The 17,971-nt window shown below is 54.2% G+C and overlaps 2 protein-coding genes across 10 annotated transcripts in view; both read right to left on the bottom strand.

Annotated features, from left to right (window-relative positions):
* St3gal4 (ST3 beta-galactoside alpha-2,3-sialyltransferase 4) overlaps window positions 1-3,222 on the bottom strand; it is a 40,303-nt gene extending 37,081 nt beyond the window's left edge. For 2 of the 9 annotated variants that reach the window (XM_063256037.1, XM_063256038.1), the window contains exon 1: window positions 3,092-3,222. In XM_063256037.1, coding sequence (XP_063112107.1) covers window positions 3,092-3,207 — 116 coding nt within the window. In that variant the 5' untranslated portion in view covers window positions 3,208-3,222. Of the gene's footprint in view, window positions 1-1,550; window positions 1,665-2,320; window positions 2,912-3,091 lie in introns of those variants that run through there. The other 7 variants (XM_013155488.3, XM_063256039.1, XM_013155490.3 and 4 more) reach the window with 7 other exon arrangements.
* A 6,780-nt stretch (window positions 3,223-10,002) lies between these two features.
* The window catches only part of Dcps (decapping enzyme, scavenger), a 37,409-nt gene continuing 29,440 nt past the window's right edge, over window positions 10,003-17,971 (bottom strand). The window contains exons 4-6 of the mRNA XM_003472667.5: window positions 16,235-16,348; window positions 12,084-12,194; window positions 10,003-10,446 (exon numbers count right to left, since the gene is read on the bottom strand). Of these exons, the coding sequence (XP_003472715.2) occupies window positions 10,180-10,446; window positions 12,084-12,194; window positions 16,235-16,348 (492 nt within the window). The 3' untranslated portion in view covers window positions 10,003-10,179. The remainder of the gene's footprint in view (window positions 10,447-12,083; window positions 12,195-16,234; window positions 16,349-17,971) is intronic.

The raw sequence follows: 17,971 nt of genomic DNA, 5'->3' as shown, positions 1-17,971 counted from the left end.
TCACCTCCATTGTTTCCCTGGAGTCTAAGGGGGCTGACCCCAGCACCCAGCTCCCCTTCAACTTCTTGGTGAAGTATAGGGCCATCAAGCAGCCTACGATCCCCACCTGGGTATCAAAGCACAGGACTGGGGAGCACTGAGAGTGGAAACAGAAGTTGAGCAGGAAACAGATTAAAGGAAGCTGGGCCACTTTGGGGGGGGGGGGGTCAGAGCCAGATCTGCTCCCAGCAAAGCAAAACAGCTCCACAGCCCATTTCTAGGCTCTGAATGGTTGGGACCTCCCAAGTAACCGCTCTAGAATTATAGGCAGCAGTGGAGTCCAAGTGTGGGAGAAAGTTTCTAGGAGTAAAGACTTAAATAGCTTTTCTACAGAGCAGCACTTTTCAAAGTATTTAACTTAGATCAACTCACTTCAGTTCTGGGGAGCAGGGGCCAGGGTCCTGGGGAGGTGGGGGGAGGGTCTGGACCACTGGGGCCACACTGTGGCAAGGGTTTGTACCTCTTGTGACAACCCAGACTATACCAGGCCCATTCCCAAGGTACCACAAAAAAGTAAGTCTGCCCAAACTTGGCTTCAACATCGAGCTTCCCTCCAGTTGTAGAAAGTGCAGACTTGGAAGGAAGGGGTGCCAGCCTGTGGGTGGCCATGAGGTCAGACAGGGCACAGCCGGGCACCCAAACATTGCCTACACTCCCAGGCTTCTGGCGCAGCCCCTCAGGGAGGCCCTGGAGACCCAGCATGAGGAACAGAAGAAGCAGCAACATAGATCAGGCCTCACACAGGCAGACAAGCTTCCAGGCAGGGCCGGGAATAGAGGGGCAGTGCTGGCAGACATGTTGGCAGCTCGGGCTGGCTGGAGGCCCCCACCAGCAGAGGCCCCAGGAAGCAGGAGAGCAGACAGGGGAGTCCAGGGCTCCGGCCTTAGATCCAACCCACCCTGTCTTAACCCCATGTCTCCCCAATGCCTACCACCCAGGCAACTTCCAGGCAGAGTGGCCTAGGCACAAAGACCCCCAAACGTGGCATCAGTGCCGTGGGCATGGCCAGCCTCCAGCTGGCAACCCCGCCTTCGGGCTCTGTTCCCCGACCTTGCAACTCCTGCACACAGAGAGACCTCGGCAGAGCTTGTCATCTCCAGCCCACATGTCCTGGACTTGATGGGGACACTTGTGGGGACACCCAGCGCTCAGTGGAGGCTGGAGGGGGACGCCTCTTCAGCCCAGGCGCAAGGGTGGGGGTAGAAACTTTCCGGGAAGAGGACTGTCCCGTCCGCACACTCCAAGCAGCCTGGAGGGGCAGGCTTCCCGCGAAAACCTAGTCCGGGGACGCAGCGGCCCGGAGCAGCAGCAGCAGCAGCTCCTCCGGGGTGTGGCCGCCCCGCCCGATCCCGCGCCTTGCAGCGCCCACGTGCGGACCGACCCCTTCCTCCAGGAGCCCGGGCGGGACCGGGACCCAGACAGAGACCGAAATCAAAACTGAGACGGAGGCCGAGGCCCGGCGGCCGAGACCCCCGGCGCGGGCCGCCCCCGCCGCGGCGCCGCGTACTCACCCCGGCGGGAGGGGCGGGGCGGGCCGGCCTGTTCCGCGCGCTGCCCGATCCGCTAGGCGCGCGGGCTCCGCTCCGCCCGTGCCTGTCTCGGGCGCAGGGCCGGCCTGGCGGCGGGCGCGTCCGCCTGCAGGGGAGGCGGGGGCCGGCGCGGGGCGGGGCCGCGGGGCGGGGCCGGGACCCACACGCTTGCGCACAAGTCCGGGGAGCCGACTCGCGGAGCCGCGGAGGGGGAGGCGAGTGCGGGGTGGGGTGCGGGTTGCGGGATGCGGGGAGGAGGGGCGGCGCGGGGAGGCTCTGACCGCGCGGCCGCCTTGCCTCGGGAAACAATGTGAGCACGGAAAGGGTGGACCCTGCGCTCGCCCATGGGGCAAGCGTGTCCTTCCCCCACTGGGGAAACTGAGGCACGGGGGAACTGGAACCTCTCCCCTCCAGCAGTCAAGGCAGCCAGGTGCCTGCAGGGCCTCGCGAGTCTGCCCTCCGCCCCGGTCCGGACCTGCTACCCCTGGACGGCGCCCTCTGCACGCTTCCCAGGCTGCCACCTTTTGACCTCCCTGTTCTTAGGGAGGCCCCTGGCAGGATGCTTCAGGGGAAACCCCATCCAGCCCCTGACCCTGGGCAAAGGCGCCTCTCGAGTCACCTCAAACCGACCCGGCTGAGGAGAGTGCAGAGATGGCCCTCGACGCCTGTCAAGGCGTTTCCGGAGGGTCCACGGTGAAGCCCCCCCCTCCCCGACCCTGGGTGTCAGCCCCTGCCCGTCCTGGGAAGCTTACCATGTCGGCTGTGGAGGGAAGGCTTGCCCTGGACTCCCTTCAGGAATGAGCCAGGACAGGCTGTGACTGAGTGCAAGATATGAGTAACTGGCAGCAGGTCTAAGGGGGGCCCGGGAAGTGGCCGCGCAGATTCCTCTTCAGCTGAAGCGGGAGGGGTGCTCCTCGGCTGAGAACCCCAAGCTGGGCAAGCTCTGCAGCCGCCAGGGAAGAGTCAGCCGACTTCTCCCTCGGGGACCGCGATCCGCCCTCAATCACACCTTGCCTGCACACACCCGCGGCGTACTTGATTTTGAGTGGTGCCTTTGACTTTGTCAGTCAGTCAGTCAACAAATCCTTTATTGCACGTCACGCTGAGGTCCGGAACTACCATGAACTGGGCATAGCGCATGCAGTGGCTAAGTTACTCGGCACGGACGCCTTTCTCTCTGGCCAGTTTTCCTTCGGTAAGACGGGGATCTCCTTTCTTCCCCTTAACTTGCCCACGGCAGAAACTTAGTCATTGCCTGCGTACAGCTGAACCTAGAATAAGCTATCTGCTGCGCGTCACTCCCTCCTCAGTTCATTACAGGTCTGGCTCCGAGGTATCCAGCAGCTAAGTGGCTAATTCTGATCTCTGAGGGCACAAGATGCTTACTGGTGTCCTGCCTAGCCCTGTCATTTGTGGGGCGACAGGGGGTTCTGGTGCTTTTTACCCCAGGCACTGGGTTCCGAGCCCCTCCCAATGCCTCCACACCCCTTTGGCCCATCTACCAGCCGCCACAAGCTGCTTACCAAGAGGCGTATGGCAGGGCAAGTGGGGCTCTGGCTCTGTGGACTCTTTCTCTCCGAGGCTGGCTGTGGCAGGCAGGATGATCTAAGGAGTAACAGGGCTGAGCCTTAGTCTGCATCCAAACAATGCCACCTCCATTCCTGTCTCCTCTTCTGCCTTTACCTCTTCTGCAGTGGACGTGGCAGGACCCCTGTCTGCTGGGGCAGCCAAAGAGCCTCAGGAGCAGAGGGAGGAAACAGGAGAGGTGTACTGGGCAGGTGCATCTGGACCCTGGAGGCCCTGGCCCTGCAGCTCCTCCTGACGGGCAGCAGCCCAGGAACCATTTGACAAGGGTGCCTTGCAGGCTTGTGGCTCGCCCCCCTCCATGTGCCACGTTACCATCCTGCCCAACAGGCAGAGGGCCGTTTGAGGAGGAAATAAATCCAATCCAGCATCTCAGACGCTTTTAAAAATAGCCACTCCAGGATGGTGTTTCAGCTCCTATTTTTATCGGATTTCTATGGCTGGACCATGGAGCCGAGCTGTTCCCAGGGTTCTCGATGGCGGGAAACATCGCCATGGCTGTTAGAAACCTGTGTGTGGGCCAAGTGGAAAGAAAGCACATTCCAGGAACCCTGAGGCTGCAGGTGATCTCAAGAAATGCCCATGTGCAGCCCCAGTCAGTTGAGCACCATTGATAGCCTGCTTTTTTTCTTAAAATCTCTGGGCTGTGATGCCTCACTTGTACTGTACAGGAGCTCATAGGCTTTTTCTCCCCATATTTGTTGTGGTATCTTAGTCCACTTGAAATGCCGTAAAAGTTGTGGCTCATAAACATCAGAGACTTGTACCTAACCATTCTGGAGGCCAAAGTCCCAACTGAAGATGCCAGAAGATTTGGCGTCTGCTAAGTGCCTGCTTCTTACCATCACCTTGCCTGGTAGCAGGGACCGGAGGCCTCTTGGGGCTCTTTTGTAAGACACTGATCCCATCGGAGGGCTCTGCTCCAGTGGAATTTTCTCATAGCCTTGTCTGTCATTTCTTCTTTCCTCCCCAGGAGAAATACCCTCACACTGGGGGCCAGGACGTTAACACGAATTTTAGGAGGATACAAATTCAGGTTATAGCATGCATCTACCCACAACCATCTCTGTTTACATCCATTCTGGCCACTCACACAGCAAAAAAAGAATTGTTAATATTTACTGAGTTGCTAATACTTACTAAGTACTGTATCTCACAAAATCGTCTGGCTTAGGCACCATTATGACCCCAATTTTATGTAACTAGACAGAGATCATACTTGATTTTAACGCCAAGTGCATACTGAGTATCATCAGGGCAGGAACAGACCAGGAGGAAATTTCCCCTTGGCCTTACCTGTTTGTCTTCCCCCACTCCCCATGCTGGGGACCAAGCCAGGGGCCTCATGTCTGTGAGGTTCACACTCAACCAGTTTCAGCCTGGCTCATCACTTCGTCCTGGCTCTGAAAACCTGCCTAGCGTCCTGGCTCTGAAAACCTGCCTAGCACCCTGGCTGTAGTTTGAGTCTCATGCCGCAAGCTGAGCTCAGAGACCCGGCCACACTGGCCCGCAGTCTCCCTGACTTGTGCTTGCTATTTTGGATAAGGGTGATCAGGTTCTGGCCAAAAGCATGAACACAGTGTATGATCTCACTTTTATGTGGAATTTAAAAAGTCAAACACAGACACAGAGTACAAAGGTGGCTGGCGGGGGTGGACTGGACAGATGATCGAAGGATACAAACTCTGAGTTAGACAGCAGAGGTATTGTGCAAGATGGTGACTCCACTTAATAAAAACGTATTGTACGCTGGAAAATCGCCTGGTGAAATTTTAAACATTCTCGAAAAATGACTTGTAATATGAAGTAATGCATATGTTAGCTACTTTGATTTAGCAATTCTGATGTACATATATAGCAAAACATCAGGTTGTACGCCATAGATAAAGGCAATTTTTGTCGGCTAAAGTAGTTTTAAAAATTAATTTTAAAAATCTTTGGTGTAAGCTACTGTGGACGGTATTATTTCAGCTTTGTGTTCCTTATGAAATGGTTAAGTTCTATATGTGCCCCACCTAAGTCTAGCTTCTTGCAAAGAAGCAAAAAGGAAAGGAAAGAAGAGACAGGGATAAATTCCTACAACCTATTTATTAGACCGAATTGAAATTGACACTTTAAACTGATTCATTCCCTGCTAACAATATTTACTTGGTAACTTCAAGTTGACAGATTCCCCACTATAATTTCATTAATGATGATAAAACAAATTTAGGGTTGCCAACATTTATTTTGTGAGGACACTTAGAAACAACTCTAATTAATTATCATTTTATCACAGAAAGGGTATTTTGTGTTTGCTTTGACAGCACATATACAAAAAGCAAGGATATTTCAACAGTGTATGTTTGGAGTAAAACTGATCCTTTCTGGAGGAAGAGATAGCAGACCTATGTGAAAAACAAAGCAAAACAAAAACCTTGGCTCTCCAGCTGCGTGGGAGAAAGGGCAGGGGTGGTGACCCGTGGTGGGACATTCATCTAGCATTTGCACTTGTACTGAACATGTCTTTTTTCATGACACTGTTCCCTATACAGTATAGCAATAGCAAGTTTACAGTTTTTACTTGCCAATTAAATTAACTACTTGAACAATTAGAGGTTTAACTCCTACCAGGGCCCCACTCTGTATTGTAGGTATAAAGCTCAACGTATCAGACGTTATAAGTAACGTATAGGTGATTTAAAAGTATGTAAGAGGAAGTGCATAGCTTGTATGAATACACTACACCACAGGATACTCAAGCATGCAAGAGTTTTGGTGTAGGGGTGGGATATCCTGGAACCAAACTTGGATACTGAGGGAAGATCGGGTTCAAATGTTTTAGATATTAAAAGAGAAATATTTGCAAATATTACCTTGTCATATTTAATTCATGTATTTGTGAGATAGGGTTTCACTGTGTAGTCTAAACTGGCCTCAAATTCATGGCCATTCTCCTGCCTCGGCCTCATAACTGTAGACCTGTGCCAATCTGCCGGGATGATCGTTTTGGTTTTTCAACTTGATCTTTTTTCAACAGGAACATAAAAGACAGAGCTTGGTCTCTTTCTCAATTTTGTGTTCATAAAGAACACATCTTAGCCAGGCATGGTGGTGCACACCTGAATTCCAGTACTCAGGAGGCTGAGACAGGAGGATGGCTGTGAGTTCAAGGTCGGCCTGGGCTACACAGTGAGCCCGAGCCCATCTCCCTTGCGCTATTAGGAAACTGGGCAAAGGAATTAAAGCCCAGGAAGAAGAGCAGCCCTGCCCCCAACTGCTACTTTCTATCTCTGACCTGGTCGGTGTCAGGTGCTAAAGCCACTGGCTGGGGCCTCAGGGCTCTCCGCCCACACAGAGCCCACACAGAGCGAGAACACAGTGTGCCTGAGAGGGCTCTGCAGCAGGGGACAATGGTGTCACTCTGCTGGAGGGGCTGGTATTTGCTGCTGCGTGAGGCAGGGCTGGGACAGAGTCCTCTGCTTGGAAAGTTCTCTGGGGAGGCAGGGTGCTGGATTGTGAAGTAACAGGGTGGTTGTCACCCTGGTGCCCTGGTCCAGGAACGAGATGGCCTGGTACCACAGCCCAGCACCATTCCTGCATGCACTGTTTGCTGAATGCATGGCACGGCGGCCACTACCCCTGACCCTGGATAAGCAGCGTGTGGAAGCCAGGAAGCTTTGGCTTCCTGGAGCTGACATTCAGGGCCAAAGCATCCTGAGCTGCTGATCTGTGCCATGGAGTGAGGGTGGCGGTCCAGGGAAATTACGTAAAGCATTGTAACCTTGAGCTGTCGGCCAGACAGCACCTCAGGTGCTGTGGAGGGAAATGACCAAAACACCCTCCCTCAGAGCCCTCTCGGGAATGTGGGGAAGGCGGCCCAACTGACAGTGGTACATAGGCCTCAGACGTGTGTCAGACAAACCACACCACAGACGCATGGCCACCCCATGACATGGAAGAGGGAGTCTGGGGCCTGGACCTCACTGCACTCAGCACAGTGGCACTGCTGCTGGATTCCCAGGGGTCGAGGCACCAGGATGGTGAGCCCAGGGGCCCACGTGCTTCACGGTCAGCAGAGCAGGGGCTGGCTGGCCCCGATGCAGTCTTCACCCAGAGACTTGTCCTTGCAACTCTAAGGACAGTCTCAGTCTGAGGCCTGAGAGGATGCCCACTACACTCTCAGGAACAAATGGGACAGAGGGAGGAGTGGCAAGGACACTGTCCCGGACGGCCCCCTTGCAGAGCGAGCCAGCAGGGAGACAGAATTGGCGAGGCAGTGGGGCAGTGGGAAGCCGTCCATGTAACAGTCTGTCTGCCTGGAAAGGGGCCCTGGAAGGCTCTGCCTGTTTCTCCAGGCCAGGCCCCTCCCCTTGCTGCTGTCCCTCTAACCCAGTGTGTCCCATAGCGCTTGCTGGTCACTCTCCACAGCCCATGAGACAATGGCATGAATGTATGGGTCAAGCTAAGCCACTGGCCTGGCCCAGCAGCTGGCACAGTGGGGGCAGGGTGGGGACATGAGATGGGGCAGATGTTCTGCAGGGAGACTACACTCGGAGCCCCTGGAATGCTTGAAAGAGGAGCTGGAACTTCCTTGTCAGGACCATATGCTCTAGGAAGGGAAGTGTCACTTCTCTCCCTTGATGCAGGGAAGTCGAGCAACTGAGACCCAGTGTGCAGCCTGCCACTAGAAACTGTTCCAGGAAAAGACCTCACATGGCCTCCCGGCCCCGGTACCCAGCAGTGGCCTGCCCTGCCCACAAGCTATTTCCTTTTGGTCCAGGAAGCCACCAGCAGATCTGGCCAGCTGCATCTCGGAGAGACCTGCCTGCCCTGACCACCTTCTGAGACAGCTCTTTCACTGCAGCTCCAGCTGCTTAACTCCCAGGACTACTGAACAGCTGCAGGGAAGGCTGGGCTGGGGGACTGGTCCCTTGCTGAAAGCTGGAGCAGGTCTGGGGGCTTTCCGACCACCCACCCATTCCTTTGCTCTTCCCAGGGCCACCAGCTCAACTGTGGCTTTCCACGGTAGGCAGCGTGGGCCCCACTGCACCAGGGCCACAATCTGAGGGCCTTGACAGTAAGCCAGGGAGTTGGGCTCCAAATCCAGTTCTCCTGGTTCCGAGGCAGGGGACACAGTGACAGCTACCCTGCTGCCTCCCACATCCCTCTGGCTGTCACTTCAGGGCCCAATATCCTGTCTCCCGGAGAGGACTCCTTAGGCCTGCAAATCTTCCTCAGTCCTGCCCTGACAAGACAGCAAATGCTGGGCCTGCTGACAGTGCGATGCCACTGTCCCTTGTGCTGCAGCGAGCACCCCTGTGGGACACTCTTCCCAGATGAGCCTGTAGGGAGCCGTGCCTATTCATCGGCTCCCAGGTGCCTCTGGCCTCTGGCTTCCAGAGATTCAGGAACTGACCACACCCTGTGCCTGGGGCCCGTTTGGAGCTTCTGTGCGCCACAAGAAACTGCTCAGAGCTGTGCCCTTGCTGATAGCAGTTTTGCACTTATCTCCTAGCTTCAAGTATGTTTTGTCTTCCTGCCCAGATAACCAAGTCAAGGCCAAAGCACCAGCTGATTAAAGAGAGGCAAAGGCAGGCATCTGGGGCGGGAATCATCTGACTCTCACTAAACCCTCCCACTTCCAGGCATCACTCCTCCACCCTTCTCAAAAAAAGTATCAACTGAACTGACCGAACAGGGTGTATGTAGCCTTGGGGTCAGAGAGGGGAGGAGGAAGTGGCATTTAAGACTTGTAGGTCACTTCCCGAAAGGGTTCAAATCTGGTTTTGGGGGTACTTCCTCAAAGGGACACTGGGGTGGGGAGGAATAAGAGAGCAACTGTGCAAACAGGGAGGCACGGACTCAGGCAGGAAACCTTCGGGCATGGAGAGCCAGGATTGCGGAGCAGGCTTCCCTGGGCACTGTCAGTTGTCACCTGTCACCTGTGGCTGCTACCCCAGACTTTTCCTTCTCCATCTCCTGCAGCTCCGCCCACTGTTGCCCCTCCCAGGCTAGGCCATCAGGCCTCACACGTGAGTCCAGGGCTTTACTGACATATGCAGAATAAGCCAGTCCCAAATAGATTTTTTGAAAACTACCCTGGAAACACTGTGAGAAACCTTATGTAGGTAACTGACTTTGGAAAGTGTTGGGTAGAAAGAACTCTCGGGGCTGGGGTTTAGCTCAGTGGCACAAATGCCAGATTGGCTAGTGTAAAGTTGTGAGTTCGATCCCCAGTACCAAAAAAAAGAACTCTCATAAGATACACGAAGAAGGGGCTGGGGATTTAGCTCAGCGGCATAAGCTCCTGCCTTGCAAGCGCGTGGCTGTGAGTTCAATCCTTGGTACCGGTAAAAGATAAATAAATAAATAAATAAAATAGATTTTCTTTTTTTTTTTTTTTTTTTTTTTTTTGGTCTTTTTCCTTTTTATCGGTACCAGGGATCGAACTCACGACTGCCTGCTTGCAAGGCAGGCGCTTATGCCGCTGAGCTAAATCCCCAGCCCCTAGATTTTCTACTTAAAAAAAAAAAAAAAGATACATGAAGAAAGTCACAGGAGGAAACTGCCTGTGCACGCAATGTGGGAAGGCATTCCCTGCACGCAAATATTTTAAGACACGAAAGAACTCACACGGATGAAAAACTCTATGCATTAAAGCCATGTGGAACAAGATTCACAGACACAGAGCTCACACCAGAAAGGAGCCTATGGACAAAAGCAAAGCAGGGAGAGGGTTCCGTGAACACCGTTTCTATGAACACGGAAGAAGTCACACTTGACAGCTCCCCTATACACCCCTGTAAGCCTGTAAGAAAATCCGTGAGAATCCTCATGGAGTGGAGACCTGCACACATTAAATGAAACATTTGATGTCAATATTTCTTTATAAATTTTCCAAAAAGTACATTTCAGATAAAGACATCCTAGAATGTATCTCTTCTGTGTTTTTCAGTAAATCACTTACAAATATCTGGGAAAAGAAAAAAAACTACCTTAAAGATAAAACCTGGCCCCACTGCCCCAGAGCTGTGCAGCTGTGCACTCAGGGCCGCTGGGCCTCCTGCAGGAGCCTGCGCAGCGGGTCCTCAGCCCTGAGGGCGAAGGTGAGTGTGCGCCGCTGGTAGTGCTCGGGGTCACACTCCAGGTTCTCGATGACCTCGGCCAGCAGGTGGGCTCGCTCCACGCCCGAGCCAGGGGCCTCGAAGCCCAGCGCGGTGAAGTGCACGTGCAGGTGGTAGTAGGAGGGCAGGTAGTGCAGGTACACCCGGAGGCGGTCTCCTGGGGTCTGGTAGCGCTGCAGGATGGCTTCCTGGTGAGGGCGGGCAGTGGCAGAGAAGGGTCACCGTGCTGCCGGCCAGCCAGTGGGTCCCCCCTCTAACCCAGGTCAGCCCAAGACAGTTACAGAACCCTCCAAGTGGCCCTCTGCCGACTGTTTCAGATCCTCTGTCTTCCACTCTAGGAGATCAACACACGTGGGGTGACAGCTTCAAAGCTGGGCTATTTCCCCATAGGAAGGGGACATGGCCTCTGCAGGGTTCCTGGATCAAACGCTGGCTTCCGGTGGGAATCTAATGCTGAAGGATGGGCCTAGATTCCTGGGACTGTGGGGAGTGTCCTTCCTCTGGACAACTAAGCGCTTGGTATATCACAAGGTGGGTGGGAGAGAGCCCTGCTTTTTCTTGGAATGAGGCTGGGAAACAATGGGGATGGAGGTGTGCGAGGAACTTGGCAGGAGATAAAGGATGCGGAATGGGGTATGGGGAAGGCTGCCACAGACAGACCTCAGCGGGGCTCCTTGAGAGAGGAGGAGGTGTTTGCTTTGGTCTGGTTCCTTTGCCTACCTCTACCCTGCTTTGAAAAAGCCCCAGAGGTTTCTCAGCATTAAGAGGAGACCCCCAAGGCAGTCAAAAGTGAAGCAGAAAAGGCTAGGGCTTCAGCGAGTTCAGAATACACCTCTGAATAACCCTGGGGTCACTGCGGCAGGGTGCGGTCAGGGCATTCTGGGATTAGCAGCGCCAGCCTGCAGGTGTGAAGCTACCCAAGCAGAGAAATGTGAACACTGAGTCCCTGAGAGGAAGATACCATCGCTAGTATCCAGAGGTTACTGCCCCATAGAAGTTGCTTCACAGAGATGAAGGAGCCAGAGAGGGGCGATGCTGGCAGACTGGGGGCAGGGAGGAGACAGGTCAGTGAATAGTGCTGGGGAAAAGGCAGAAAGGCTGACATGCTTGTGACTGTCAGCCTACAGCACAAGAAGCGTGCAGTGCATCTTCACTTGTCAGGGTAGATATGGTGGACTCGGAAGGGCTCCCAATCGGACACTGAAGCCACAGAGGTGAACTGATCTGTCTAGGCCAGTTAGCTTGCTAAGGCACAAATGTCAGGCCAGGACCACAAGCCAATCATCTCCTTTTCCCAGGGCTCTTTTTTGGGCTCCTTATAATTTCATTTCATTTCATTCAACAGGGGGCCCAGATAGGCAGACTCTCAAAAAGTGAGTTGCTACAGAATTCGGCCTGTGCTCTGTCTAGACCAGGAGGCACTGTGTGTGCAGACAAGCAAGAGCCAGGGGCCCACAAGTGCAAGACAGTCAGGTGCATTAGGTGGTTGTCAAGAGCAAAGCAGGTGATGTTAGGGATAGAGCCACAGGGATAGGAGGCACCAGGACTTGATGATATATGTCTACAGCAGTGACAGTGAACCTTAGGTTTGCCTTCTGGCCTTTAGGGTGCAGGGCACCTCAGATGGGACCTACAGAGGAAGGCAGGCAGCCAGGAAAGATGGCTGAAAATAGAGCTGAAGGATCGAGCAGGCCCGGGGAACAGGGCCTTGTGAATCAACCCGATGAGCCATAACAGGTGCAAGGCTGGCATCCTGAGAAAAGCCGTCCCCAGGGCAGACTCTGGGAAGGGTCAGAAGAGGGGCCCAGGGAACACCAGGACTCACCTGCCCCTCCCGGAGGATATTCCTGAGCAGTGGCAGGTGTTCTGGCGTGAGGTCCCGAAGTGACCGGATTCCCCGGCGATGGCAGATGGCGATCAAGTACAGGTCGTCCAGCTGTGCAGAGTTGGAGGAGAGAAGAGGGTAGTGACAGGCTCCTCAGGGGCAGCACCACCAGGGCTGCCATCCAGGGAACTGCCCACCCTCCAGGCCTGCAGCGCCTCCACAGCTGCTCCAGGAGACCCCAGTGTGGGACAGGCACCCACATACTACAGGTGTCCCAGGGCTTCTGCTCAGGAGCTTTACCAGGGAGGATCCACACACTCTACAGAACCGATGGGCAGTGGCAGGGTCAAGAGAGTCTGGCATCTTCCTCTAAGAGTTCGCAATCCAATTCGCATACATGCATCACTCTACCCACATGAAGTGCATCAATGGTTCTTATCTTGTGCACATAACGCGGCTAGGACCTGGGGCCTTGTGCATGAGATCCACCACTGAGCTGCACCTCAACAACTAAAGTGATCAACACACAGGAGGAAGTACAGGTTCTCGTTCTCTGGCGGGGATCCAGGCAAGCCTCCCGGGAGCACAGCTGGGGCTGAGTCTTGAGAGCAGGGTTTAGAGAAGGACGTTCAGAGAGGGAACGTCGAGGGCGAAGGTGGAGGTGAGACTGCACAGGGCGCAGAGTTGGGAGGGGGAGCCGCTCCACGCATCCAGAGGCTGCCACTCATGCAGGTGCACATGAGCAGGGAAGGGGAGTCTGAGGCCCACCCAGCACCACTGTGGTGGAAGGCAGCCTTTCCTGCCGTCCTTCCTGAAAACAACACCTGGCTAAAAACCCGGAGGTCACAACACAGCAAAGAACCAGTCAACAAGATCTTGTTGCCAGAGGACAAATAAATCCTTCACCCCATTTGCGTGGCCACCCCCAGCCCTCTTCCTCTCTGCTCACCCAAACTTTGGCTTTGCTTCATGATTACACTCGTGTGCCAACCAAGCCAAGGTTCCAGGGCCCGAGACTCTGAGGGCCACGGTGGCCCAGGCCTACAGCTTGCCTTGCTGGATGCCTATGGAGATACCTGGGGACCAGGAGTCACCCAACCAAATCTCCAGGCGTGTCAACCTAAAGTCTGAGTGAAGTCCTCCAGATGCCCCCTAATGCCCACATGTGTTACGGTGTCTCTGTGCCACAGACATTCTTCTCTGTAAGAATCTGGGCTCCCTAGCCAGACTGCTGTACGAGAGGTCAGCTTTGATTTTTGTTTGGGAGGGGAGCTTTTTGAGACAAGGTCTTGCTATATAATTGAAGCTGGTCTTAAATTCATTTTGTAGCCCAGACTGGCCTCAAACTTGCAGTGATCCTCCTGCTTCAGCCTCTCAAATGCTGGGATTACAGGTATGTGCCACCATGTCTGGCACCAGGGCCTCAGTTTGGCCCATGGGTCCGTTCTGGACTCTTCCTTTCATGGCCTGTCTCTGGGAAATTCACTCTCAGTGGCAAGTCTGAGGAGAAACCAGGAAACAAGAGTGCTGAAGTGTATGTGTATCTATAAATACACTAACGTCACTGTCACAAGATACCCAAATCATAGTATTTGTTTCAGGTAATGTCCCAAACATGACATTAAATCCCATCTCTCTGCTCCACTGCCATGGAGCCTGGGCTGGGTGTCAGCTCACAGGCTGAGCAAGGCAGCCTTTCACATCAAACATGGTCCAAGGTTTTCGGCAGCCAGTCAAAAAGCCTCCCAGTCACGGAAATGGTCTGAGAAAAGCTAGATGAGGGCCTGAGACTGGCAGTCCAGAAGGCAGCCCGCCGTGCACCCTTGAAAATAGGCACCACCTTCTTCCACAGCAGGGCAGGAAAATCAAAGGGAGAGTTTCCTGGCCAGGGGACAACAGCACAGCTGCAGTGCTGGAAAGCCACCTCCTGACCTCTGGAGTGACTCCAAGGAAGACTGCCCTGTCCAAGAACATTGGACCGAAGAACTTAAAATGTACGAACTGAAATATATGCACCATGTGCAAAGATGACCCCTGGAGGGAGAGATGAACCAACAGCACTGCTTCTGGGAAGGAAAGTGGAGAAATGGGGCAGGGAGGGAACTTATTTTCTTTGTACATCCTCTCTGCTGCATGCATTTTTACCACAGCACATATTCACAAAGCCAAGAAGCAGAAGTGAACGTGCAGTTGATCTCTTCAGAGAGCTGAGAAGGATGTCACAACTCTAAGGACACATAATCTCTGGCAGCATCAGGTACTTGATACGGATTTGCTGAATGGATGGAAAGAACAAATGGACAAACACAGGATCATCAGTTTGGAATAAAAATACTTCCAGGCTGGGCATGTTGGCGCATGCCTATAATCCTAGCACTTGGGAGGCTGAGACAGGAAGACTGCCATGAGTGTGAGGCCAGCCTAGGCTGCAACATGAGCTACACAGTGAGACCCTGTCTCAAAAACAAAAACCAAAAAACAAAAATGTGTATGTGTGTATGTGTGTGTTTGTTTATTTCCAGAGGCTGGGGTTTTAGCTCAGTGGTACAGTATGAACTTAGCATGTATAAACATCTGGGTTTTATCACCAGCACAGCAAAAAAAGAAAAGGAAGGAAAAGAAAGAAAGATAAACTTTGAGCACAAGTGGCAGGAGACTTAAGGGTGCCCGGAAGACTCCTCAAAGCAAACACTGGAGCACCCACTCCCTATTCCTTCCCTGGCGCTGGAACAAGGAACGGAAGCCAAGACGCGGCCTGTCTTCCTGCTGGATGCATCGCCAGCTTCTAAGGGAACAATCAGTGCTGTGACTCGTCAAAGATCTGAGGCACTGAAACACAGCAGTGGTAAAAGTCAAGCAAGAATTAAGCAAAGACTACACGGTGCAGTCTGACGATTCTGACCAGCCGCCTCAAGCTCTAGAGCTGAGGGCTTGGTGCAGTCGCCAAAGCTCTTCCTCTCTTTTCTTCTTTTTGGTTTTCTGAGATAGATTGTAGCCCACGTTGGTCTCAAACAAGAAGTGATTCTCCTGCCTCAGCCCCGAGTGCTGAGACTATAGGCATGTCACCACCCTGGCTGAACTCAATCTTTGTGCCTCCTGGGCACGCACCACCATGCCCAGTTATCTTTGCAGTCTTAAATAGGATACAGAGTAGGGGGTCCCACTGGCTGGCAAGACAGATTCCTGCCAGTCCAGAATCTCAAAAGATTTCCATTGCAGCAGCATCGGCTCTAACCCATTCAGTGCTTCTGGAGCGGAGAGATACAACTCTGTGTCTGTGGCTCCCTGGCCCTTGCGCTGTATCCTCTGCAATTACGAACCCTTCAGTCTTCAGGAGTCTAGTGAGGCGGCTTCCTCTTGCCCTGGCTCACCTCCCATGACCAGGCATGACCCAAGATCTGCCCAAGGGAGCACACGCCTGTAACCCTAGCACTCAGGAGGCTATACAGGGAGTTTAAGGTCAGCCCGACCTCCATAGCAAGACAGTATCTCCAAAACACCAGAACAAAGGAAATCTGCCTGTGGAGCCCGATGGGTACACAGAGCCACCAAGAGACCAGTCTTGCACTTCCAATTCTGGGGCCTCCTTCCTGCTCCACCACCTCCAGAGCCAGTCTCCTGTCCTCTCTGAAGGTAGTCCAGGCAAGGCTAAGCTGCAGGGGATGGAGGCCTGGGCACAGGGTGCTGAGGGGCTGAAGTGGAGGCCTGGACTGCCGGAAAGCTAGTCTGCAGCTCGGGCTGGGTAGGGACTCCTCGGGTTGGTCACCATGGCTCCTGCCCACCAGCACTTTAGAAACAGGTCTGTCTGGGTCTGGTGGTGTCAAGGGTGACGGAGAAAATGCAGACACTCCCTCAGGGTTCCCGGTGCTGCTGGAAGCAAAGCTGGCAGCCCAGGTCACCGGAATGGCGCACTCGGCCGCTGATGGGGGAGTTACCCAGAACAAGAAAGGGCTTTCAGCTGACCCGAGAAAGTCAGAGCGTTTGTATACGACAGGTAGACAGTCCGTCACCATGGCAAGCTCAGAACACCCCTGCTGGGTAATTATACTCTGTTCAGAGGGGCCAGTGTGAGAAAGTAGGGCAGCCAGAGGAGGCCAGCAACCTGGAGCGGGTTGGGCAGAGACCAAAGCACTCTGGGGTGCGGACCTTACCTGCTGTTGGTTCCACTTGAGATCAGGGATGAGGACAAAGCCATCAGAGGGATCCGGGTTCTCATACACAATCCGGTCGGCTTCGGCTTTCTTGTCAAGAATGTTGTACACCCACTGGGAAGAAGGAAACAGAGGGACGCTCACAGAATGGCCCGGGCAAGCTCACTGTTCCTTCTACCTGGCTTATAAAAGACTGCTTGGCTCGCAGATCCAGTCAGCCTGGCTTTCTCCAAGCATTGACTCATGATCTAGAAGAAATCCTCCCTCTCCCATCGCAAGTGACTCCTAGCCATTTCCGCCGTCCCAGGGTCTCTGCAGGTCAGCCCAGGCTGGCCCTGGGAGCTCTTCCTGGTCAGCACACGTGCTCTACTGCGCACGCACACGCTTATCTGCCCCGACCCACACGGCAGTGCCCTTGCACACCCACCAGGTTCCAGGGAAGCAGTCTAAGGAAGACACTTTCCCAGCCCCGTGTGGGTCCCAAGGGTGTCACTCTGCAGGGACAGTCTGAGGAGGCCTGACTGCGCAGAGGAGAGGCCTGCAGAGGTAAAGCCTGGGCACCCCTGGCTCTTCTCTACACCCCCTTAGCTTCATGACACCACCGTGGTGTCATCACCGGACATCCAAAAAAGACATCTGTCATAACCCAGAGAGGAGGATGGCTGGGCCACACTGCCGGGTCCTTTTCCTCCAAGTCAAAGGGACCTCCAAACACGCTGATGGAAGGGGGAGCCCACGGAGCCAACAGTACCAGACCACCACGGTCTCCGTGCTGGTACAAGCAGACTCCTGATGGGTGTGCGGGCTGCCCAGGGCCTGGGCCTGGTGAGGAAGGAGTGGAGGACATCCACTGTGCCTCTCAGTGCCCTGCAAAGACTCTCCGAGGCTCTCCAGGCCCCTTAAACAAATCCGGAGGCCAGGCACAGTGCGGTCACTCACCATGGAAGATGTGCCTTCCCAGGACAAGCAGATTGGGGGGCCTGCAGGACACCTGGTGTCCATGGCAGAGTCACGCTGAACCTGTGGGCTGTGGTTCTTCAGGGACATTTCCTCTCCCAGCAGAGAGCTCTCTGGGAAAGCACGGCAGGAGAAAAAAACAAAGCAGTTGGAAGCTGACCAAGAGCCTGCAGCGACAGGAGCAGGAGGGACAGTCCAACTCCTGGGGGCAGACGGTCTGCACACTCCCCCAGCAGGCTCCCCAGCCATCCCTGCCCTGAAAAGCAGCAGACGCTCGTAAGGCTGGGCCCTGGAGCCTGGCGACACCTGGTTTCTTCTCTCACTTCTTCCACAGTCTTGTTACCACCGTGGGCAAACAACTAAACCCTCCTTCACAAAATGGGGCTCATTAATAATTAAGACCTACATTCGTGGCTTATGGTGAGGACTGTAACAGAGACAGGCACACAAAAGCACCCAGCCCGGAGCCCAGGACAGAGGAGGCACCCTACAGGCAACGGCGAGCCTGGGAAGCTCCGCAGAGAGAGGCAAGGCACTGAGCCTGCCATGGTGGTGCACGCCTGGGAGGCTGAGGCAGGAGGAGACCAAGCTGAAGTCCAACCTGGGCAAGGCAGCAAGATTGTCTCAAGATGAAGACAGAAAAAGGTTGGGAAGGGGGTCAAGAGATGGAGGGAGAGGGAAGGTAAAAAAGGGATGAGGAATAAAGAGAATTGAGATGTGTTATATGCATGCACCAAGTCCACATGAGGGACACAAAGATTATATGCCGCAAACGCGGAC

Source organism: Cavia porcellus, unplaced genomic scaffold, assembly GCF_034190915.1.
Source record: "Cavia porcellus strain 051 isolate PalLab524CR breed Dunkin Hartley unplaced genomic scaffold, mCavPor4.1 scaffold_9, whole genome shotgun sequence".
Classification (NCBI taxonomy): Eukaryota; Metazoa; Chordata; class Mammalia; order Rodentia; family Caviidae; genus Cavia; species Cavia porcellus.
Note: the sequence above shows the minus strand (reverse complement) of the source record. Positions and strands in the feature narration are given on the sequence as shown.